Here is an 8,504-nt window from a genome sequence, read left to right on the forward strand (position 1 = left end):
GCTGTGGATAAGTGTCTGGCAACTGAATGAAGTATAAAATGTCACTATGAAATCCATCTCCTTCCCAGATGACGCAACGGAACCGTTTGGGGAGCAGGCTGAAGTTACAATGCGGACCAACTTTTGGGGCACGTTGTGGGTGTCCCACGCCCTTCTTCCCATCCTCAGACCCAACGCGAGGGTGGTCAACATATCCAGCTTCGTCAGCAAGCGGGCCCTTGATCAATGTAGCCCTCAACTTCAAGCCAAGTAGGCCTAATACTACAATCGTTTCACTCAACATCATCACAAGTTACCTGTTTATATCATAAAGGTGATCTTATTTCCCCTCTTTTTGTATTATTTTTATTAAGGTTTAGAGACCCGAAGTTGTCTGAGGAGGAGCTGTGCGGTCTGATGGGCGAGTTTGTAACGGCAGCTCAGAAGGGTAGCCATCAAGCGGAAGGGTGGCCGAACACCGCTTATGGCACCACGAAGGTAATGGACAGTCAATGTAGTCCACATCACAACCTAGTTAAGGGTGCATACTGCACACAGACTCTATCTGATTTTCTCTTTTGTGAAAATACAGTAGGATATACATTTTTACATTTAGTCATTTAGCAGACGCTCTTATCCAGAGCGACTTACAGTAAGTACAGGGACATTCTCCCCGAGGCAAGTAGGGTGAAGTGCCTTGCCCAAGGACACAACGTCAGTTTGCATGACCGGGAATCGAACTGGCAACCTTCGGATTACAAGCCCAATTCCCTCACCGCTCAGCCATCTGACTCTAAACCTTATATACCTACGTCTTAGCGTGGAAAGATCCGCATTTCAGCCAAATCACATTTTTCATAACTGCCATTGTGTCACACCTTCTAAGCGGTATGCCCACTCCTAAAGCCAGCGTCGACTTCCTTTCTACTACATTTAGTCATTTAGCAGACGCTCTTATCCGGAGCGACTTACAGTAAGTACAGGGAAGTAGGGTGAAGTGCCTTGCCCAAGGACACAACTTAATTTTGCACGGCCGGGAATCGACACAGCAACCTTCTGATAACTAGCCCGATTCCCTAACCGCTCAGCCACCTGACTCCCTACTAAATATCCAGATGCATTGGATAGCAGTTTTAAATTGAGCTCTTGCTAAACCCTATGACCTGTGTGTCAGTTGGCAGACATTTTACTCAAATAACATAATTGAATTGCATGAATGAAGTTTCTGAAACCGCACCCGAGTTTCACAACTGCACATTTGGAACGTACCCAACAACCCAACCAAAAAAAATACACAGTTGCGGTCATGAAATTAATCATCTTTCTTTTCTTTTTTTTCTTTCAGATCGGAGTGACTGTGATGTCGATGATCCAGGCACGCGAGCTAACCAAGACGAGGGCCGGAGATGGAATCCTTCTCAACGCCTGCTGCCCAGGGTGGGTCCGCACTGACATGGCTGGTGACACGGCCCCCAAGAGCCCCGAGGAGGGGGCCCAGACCCCCACCTACCTGGCCCTGCTCCCAGTGGGGGCCAAGGAACCCCACGGGCATCTGGTGTGGGACAAGGTCGTCCGGGAGTGGTAGGGGTGTACACGGCAGAGAATCATTTGAATCGTGATCCTTATTGATTAACTTTGTGGATGTCACACATCCAAAGCCATCCATTGATTCCATCGTTGATATGCTTTTTTTTGTATCAGGGTAGATGCACACACAGCCCAGCCTGTTAATTTTACATTGTTCACATTTACCTACCAGCTAAATGACTAAATGTAAATGATTAAATGTAAATGTAGCCTACAGTAGAGTGTTAGAGAAAACATTGGCCTTGTGGTTTAATTCCTTCATGACTTCTATCTCAGGATGGTGACGTTCCAAAAAGCCTTTTTAATTGTCCTCTGAATGTGTTGATGTACCATGTTTTGATGTTTTTGAAGACATTCCACAATACACTGCTTTCTAAGGTGCCTGTGAATTGCGTCTCTATATTTTGAATGCGTCTTTACTAACTTGGCCACTAGAGGGTGCAAGAGACCAGAGGAGTCCCTGTATAAAAACACAAAGGGTGTTTACAAAAATAAAGTACTTTGACACTTATTCCAAATTCACTATCTTTTTATTCAGCTACAAAAAAATGAATGAATGAAATCTTGAACTGAGAGGGATTGATTTACATAAAATGATTAATTTGATCAACAATAGATAAGGCAGCAATACACATACGAAGCATCATACATTCAGTATTTTGAGCTCAATCTTCTCTGCTGTACTTACTTCTAGCTTCCTTAGGAAGTGTTCAGGATAATAGAGGGATACAACCAGCACTAAAAACAAAACATGACCCCAGCTGGCCCACACAGGCCATGACACAGCTAGTTAAAAACTACGACTGAAAAATGGGTTGGAGTCTTGACAAAGTAAACTCAACTAGTACATAGACAAACTTCAAAACGCTTCTGGTAAATGGCCTAATCTCCTGAAAGTGTCCTAAATCTTTTTGTTGCGACACACTGATAAAGACTGTGGTGTTCTGGGGACCACCAGCTCGGAGGATGAAGTGAGATGGATATCAATCTCAGCTGCACTTACAGGACTTCACTATCATGTTAGACAGCTGCTCCACCTGCAGAAAGAGACACATTTCAGCCAACGTTGTCATGGAGACATCCACCATTTCTTTTCCGGACAGCTTTCAATTAAGACTGATTTAACATTCTCGTGCCTTTCAATAAAGTACCACAAACAACATTGAAATACGGCTCAGCCATGCACTTCTATATCCTTGATCTCTCGCTATATATATTCTATGAGCCCTCTAGTTACAAGGCGTGCTGGATCAAAGCATCTGATAACTGAATGAAATGTGAACGTTTGTGGTTTCCACCCGGACCTTGTGCTACTATCCGTGTTGCCTTCCCTCTGTTAAAATCGATTCTAAATAACAAAAAGATAAAAGACAAAAGATAGCTAGCTAACGCAAGCTATCGAACGGCTGAAAACTTCAAAGTACGCTAAATTGTTTTAAATAGGCCTGAATACCGGACCTTGTGCTGCCGTCCTACGTAGTAGAGGATGGGCAGCGGTTCCAACAGCTGTGGCACACAGCAGGGCTGAGCAGATGCACCTGGGTTGTGCTGTTTGTACAGAGCCAGAACCTGTGGAAGAGAAGACCGTTCAGCTCGCCACCCACACGCAACATGATGGACTGATTACTAGTCACTTTTTTATGTATATATAATCATAAATAAATGACTAAATAAACAATAATACATCAAAATACTTCTCCACAATGGACTGGGGGTGCCACAGTGAAACAGATCAACCCTACCCAGACTGTCTTGACATTTAAAAAAAAAAAAAACTAAAAACTAAACTAGATTTCATTTTCCAGGCAACACCCTTGGTAAGCTGGGTAACTAGCCTCTAATTTGGAGTGACGACAGGCTTTCCGTCTGGTACCAGAGACTCTCCAAACATGCTATTATGTCTGTTATACCTGGGAGTGCTTGCTTTCTGTGTTCCATATGTAGGTACATGGTCCCATACAGTAGTTGGCATAGTAGCCGGTTGGCTCATGGATCCATTTCCAGCCCAGATCCTTACGGAAGTCTACGTAGAGGCTTCGCACACAGCAGCTCTCAGTGCTACTGGAAGAAAAGAAAATACATTACATTTACATTTAGCAGACGCTCTTATCCAGAGCGACTTACAGTAAGTACAGGGACATTCCAAGTAGGGTGAAGTGCCTTGCCCAGGGACACAACGTCAGTTGGCACGGCCGGGAATCGAACTGGCAACCTTCGGATTACTAGCCCGATTCCCTCACCGCTCAGCCACCTGACTCCCTGACAAAATACCAGAATAGTTGTTGGTCACTAAAGGTGTGTGTGTGTGTGTGTGTGTGAGAAGAGAGTGTGTGTGTGTGTATGTGTGAGAAGAGAGTGTGTGTGTGTGTGAGAAGAGACTGTGTGTGTGTGTGTGAGAAGAGACTGTGTGTGTGTGTGTGTGTGTGTGTGTGTGTGTGTGTGTGTGTGTGTGTGTGTGTGTGTGTGTGTGTGTGTGTGTGTGAGAAGAGACTGTGTGTGTGTGTGTGTGTGAGAGAAGAGAGTGTGTGTGTGTGTGTGAGAAGAGACTGTGTGTGTGTGTGTGAGAAGAGACTGTGTGTGTGTGTGTGTGTGTGTGTGAGAAGAGACTGTGTGTGTGTGTGTGTGTGTGTGAGAGAAGAGAGTGTGTGTGTGAGTGTGTGTGTGTGTGTGTGTGTGTGTGTGTGTGAGAAGAGACTGTGTGTGTGTGTGTGAGAGTCTCACTCTGTGCACATCTCCGTTGTTGTTGTTGTCTGGCGTTTCCTGCGAGAGGTTAGCTGGCTGTGACGTTCCACAGGAAGTGACATCACTAAGATGTGAGGCCTAGGCATCCTCAGTTGGAGGTCTCCCTTGTCTCCTCTTTCATTGGATATCCCTGTTCACAGGAAACAGAGGATTACGTTAGGTTGGTCTGAGGTTCAACTGTCAAAACTTGTGAGATTGTAGTATTGTGATATTACCTGACACAGTAAATTGAAAATGCGGCATTTCCTGTCCACATTCACAAGGCAATTTCAGTTCGAACTCTTGTTCTTTCCCTGTAAAAAAAAAAAAAAGATATCAAGCAATCGCTGAGCAACAGTGTCATATTCATCTCACATGAATGGCATTTTGGTAAAGCCATGTTTTTCACGTCTATACTCATGACAGGTTATCTGTATTACCCAGAAACCCTCCTGTCTCACCTGGACCTTGCAGCCACTCGCTTAAGGTCTGCGTGACGTCGAAAGAGAGCCAGTGATTGGCCGAAACATTCGAGACAAACCGCGAGCCCAAATAGCGGGATTTCTTTCCTCTGCCCCTGTAGAGTTCGAGCCTCTGCTCGGCGCCGGGCGGCATTGTGGGGTTCTTGATGAGCAGACGCAGTTCCGCTTGAGAGAGCAGGCTGTTGTTCCCCAGTGTGGCCCGCATATCAGAGATGTTGAAGCACATCCTGTTGTTCTGGTACGCATCATGAGCTGGGAGAAACAGAGTAGGTGGACTGTCACTGTCACACAAAGACAGGGGTCAGATGGCTGGTTAGGTAGTCGGGCTAATAATCAGAAGGTTGATGGTTCGATTCTTGGCCACTCTGGATAAGAGCGTCTGGTAAATGTAAAGACTTTCACTGCACGTACTATACAGGGGTCTCTGGAGTTCTGCCTTACTGCAGGGATTGGCTTTGACACTAACCTACTGTAGCACACCTGATTCGATTTTTTTTATGTTGGTTGATGTGTGGAATACTGTCCAGGATCAGAGTTGGAGACCCCTGTTGTAGAGAAATTGTGGGTGAGGCATCACTGCAAAAAATATCTGGACCTGCAAAACGAAAGCCCGGTGGGACTTCACTTACGTGGCAGTCCTGCCTGTTTGTGGCTGGGCATTAACAGACACCACAAAAAATAACACATGTTGAAATACATGTGTGAATTGTAAAGAGGAACAGGAAAGAAGAACTAGCACTGACTATAGTCAAACCAGATTTATTAAAGCAACACTTTAGTCTGGGGAAGAAAGAAAAAACATACAGAGTGCCAAACTCTGTTTCAGTTTTTGGCCCCATCTGACAAACTATCTGCCATAACCAAAATTACCCATGTGAGTCTGTGACAATAATTACATATCGACAGCACCGACGAGGAAGTGAGGCTACTCTGGGCTGAAGATCATACCAGGCCTGCATGACCGCAGAGCATTAAGCTAACCCCACCACAACGACCAGGGCCTTAATCAGAGACCACGCTCTTAAACACTGCTAACGTAAACCTGAGCTGCCCAGACGTCTCTCACTGACAACCAGAACACACGACGCGAGATTTATGCCGTCATTCCGTGCAGAAAAGAAAAGGGGGAAGGATTGAGAGGAGAAGACGGAAGCATCTGGTAGGAGGGAGAGGTAAAAGGTTGAGTGCGCTTGTGGTTTTGCACACAGCAGACAGATTGCAGTGAGTTTAGTAAAACCGACGAAGGGGAAACACCCATTTCTAGTCAACAAACCTTATCTGAAGGACGTAATTACAGAAATTTGCATCCTAAAATGTTTTCGCCGCCAACTACAGTTTCTATATTTGTTCGGTCGGAAACTTCGACCAGACTTCAAACGGATGTCATCTGCATCATATCCACAACATTTGACGTGAGGTGGACATGCTAAAATGAGATCAGAAGCATCTATTCACATCGGCTGGTCTGACTGGTAGCTCTATAAACCAATGGGATTTCTTTCTTCGTGCTGAAACCCTTATGTGCTAAACACATCAACCCCAAAGCCTTTCGGATGGTTCTCGTCGAAAACATGAGATTATAAATTCTAGTTTTCAACCAAGGACGGCACCTATGCAGGATCTGAGAGGCAGAATCAATGACATGAGTACACCCAGATGAAACATGCCTATTACAATCCAATCAAATCATCAGAAAATTAAACCAATTACCTCCCCTCCCCCATCCACTGTTTAAAGGGCAGACAGAGAAGACCGACGCCGGCGTGAAAGAGTTTCTGTATCAACAGGAAGTCGAGGTGTGGGTGGGTAGGTAGACTTCCTGCTGGGGCTAGAAACCGCACAGCGTGCGAATACTCACTCGGCGTCATGTTAAACTTGTGCACCTCCTTGGCAAAGTAAGCTTCCCCATCCTCGTCCGGGGAGCGCGGCGCCAAGGTGCGGGCCTGCTCCCCGCTGTGCTCCACCGTGCTGTTGTAGAGGGACAGGAGCGACGCAGGGACGTCCTCCTCCTCCTCCTCCTCGCCCCTGTCGTCCTCCGGCTCCTTGGACAGCCGCAGCTTGCTCAGGATCTGGCCCCGGATGGCCTCGATGCGCTTCCTCTTGACCAACTCCAGGTCCAGGGACTTGCAGGTGGACAAGGCCCCGCTCTGGCGCGCACACTGCAGGAGCACCACGGCCGCCAGCAGCACGCACCCGGCCCTCATGCCGCCGCGGCTCGTCCCGGTCGGAGCAGGGAGGAACGTGGGCAGCCCTTGGGAAGGCCTCCGGGTGTCTCGCAGCCTCTCTCTTTCAGCTCGCCCGGCGGAGACGATGTCGACAAGCACGCCCTCCCTCCCCACCCCCCCCCCACCCCTCTGAGCTGTTTCCTAGTGTCTCCCTCCCTCTCTCTCTTTCTCTCTCTCTCCTGCCTTCTTACACCTCTGCTGCAGTCTCCCGACACAAAGTACTCTGGCCAAGGAAGCTGCTTTTTCGGCCAGACAGTCACAGACACTGGTGGTCAGACCACAGTGAAGCACCACACAGAGATCACCACCTCCACCACCAGAAGCTCAGCCCAGACTGACTCACTCACTGGCTCCCTGGCAGGCTGCCTTCCGTGGACTGTCTGGCAGACACAGCAGCCCCTAGTGGCCACACTGGGGATCCACCGTGCCATCAAGAGCCAAACACCTTAACCTGGAATGCTTCAAAGCATCAATGTGTTGACGCTAAATGGTTCATTAGTACCCATAGATGGATGGTTTATATCAAGCAATTGAAAAAAACATCCTCTTTCCTAGCTTAGTTTACAGTTTAATTTATCATCTCAATTACATGTATTTTTGGTGCGCTGTCTCCTCCTTAAACTTCTTAAAAGAAAAACTAACTGATGTAAGCTGACATCTCCCTTGCTTGTCTGCCTTTACACAAAGACACAGTCTATATAAAAAGCTGATTAACTTCCTTTAACTAATAAATCTTCTATCTCTCTCTCACAGATGTTGGCTGTAGCCAGGTTAAGCAGGCCAGTCTGATGACTAAACTAGCTAAACTAACCGCGGGAAATCAAAGCAACAACATGCATACACTATCGGAATCATTTAAATACAAGAAGTGCATTGGTGTTTTGATTCCCCCTTGCTCGCTACCAAACCCTTATTTTCTCGTCTCCGCATCCTGTCTCAACTTAAATAGTAACAAGATACAGGAAGTGACAATAAAAGCAGCATTGTGAAACACAGCTTCAAATGTTTGCTTATTCGCGCAGCTTGGCCGAAGGGAGACACAATCATCGCTCATCAGCTGTTATAACTAGCTTATTATAACCCAACGTTCGTTCATTGTTGGTCAACAGGTTAAACATCACTGGCACAGAACTTTGGAATGCAAGTGTGTATTTTTATTTACATAATTTCACTATATCAAAACACCAAAATAGTTATAGAAAAGTACAAAAAAAAACTAAGAAACGGCTATAAAGTATAAAATCTGTTTTGCATTGGTTAAAATATTAGTAGTTGCTGTGAAATGAGGAACGAGTGAATTGTGGCGACAAATTGTAAAGGCTGACGGTGCTGAAAGGCTCACTGTCCCCCTTGTGGAGAAAAAAGGTCAAGACAAGCAGTTGAGGTTTCACCCTCAACAAGTACACCCCCAAAACAAATCTTCCAAGGCGAAACAATCCCATCCGACCAGTTCTTTTCACCTACTTCGATGTCCAAGTCACCTGATCCCCCCCCCCCCCCACAGCCCTTC

The 8,504-nt window shown here is 46.3% G+C and overlaps 2 protein-coding genes across 3 annotated transcripts in view; one reads left to right on the forward strand and one right to left on the reverse strand.

Annotated features, from left to right (window-relative positions):
- The window catches only part of LOC136933269 (uncharacterized), a 6,171-nt gene extending 4,094 nt beyond the window's left edge, over positions 1–2,077 (forward strand). The window contains exons 5-7 of the mRNA XM_067228586.1: positions 69–249; positions 354–477; positions 1,325–2,077. Coding sequence (XP_067084687.1) covers positions 69–249; positions 354–477; positions 1,325–1,564 — 545 coding nt within the window. The 3' untranslated portion in view covers positions 1,565–2,077. The remainder of the gene's footprint in view (positions 1–68; positions 250–353; positions 478–1,324) is intronic.
- Positions 2,075–7,083, reverse strand: LOC136933382 (transforming growth factor beta-1 proprotein-like). Of its 2 annotated transcripts, none has more exons than XM_067228710.1 (7): positions 6,628–7,083; positions 4,749–5,021; positions 4,524–4,601; positions 4,288–4,438; positions 3,477–3,624; positions 3,025–3,135; positions 2,075–2,603 (listed from the first exon to the last, which is right to left on the reverse strand). In XM_067228710.1, the coding sequence occupies exons 1-7, from the start codon at positions 6,971–6,973 to the stop codon at positions 2,556–2,558; spliced, it is 1,155 nt and encodes a 384-aa protein (XP_067084811.1). In that variant the 5' UTR covers positions 6,974–7,083; the 3' UTR covers positions 2,075–2,555. The 2 variants fall into 2 exon arrangements, with proteins under 2 accessions (XP_067084811.1, XP_067084810.1); XM_067228709.1 differs by having other exon boundaries at positions 3,477–3,627.
- Between the last annotated feature and the right edge of the window lie 1,421 nt (positions 7,084–8,504).

This window comes from Osmerus mordax, chromosome 25 (assembly GCF_038355195.1).
Source record: "Osmerus mordax isolate fOsmMor3 chromosome 25, fOsmMor3.pri, whole genome shotgun sequence".
NCBI lineage: Eukaryota > Metazoa > Chordata > Actinopteri > Osmeriformes > Osmeridae > Osmerus > Osmerus mordax.

What these genes read in the sequence shown, in the direction of transcription:
- LOC136933382 (XM_067228709.1), bottom strand. Translation starts at nt 6,973, where the DNA reads ATGAGGGCCGGGTGCGTGCTGCTGGCGGCCGTGGTGCTCCTGCAGTGT. An exon ending in ACAACGGAGATGTGCACAGA is followed by an intron (nt 3,628 to 4,287) that starts GTGAGACTCTCA and finishes CTTTTCTTCCAG; the next exon opens with TAGCACTGAGAGCTGCTGTG. An exon ending in CAGAAAGCAAGCACTCCCAG is followed by an intron (nt 3,136 to 3,476) that starts GTATAACAGACA and finishes TCTCTTCCACAG; the next exon opens with GTTCTGGCTCTGTACAAACA.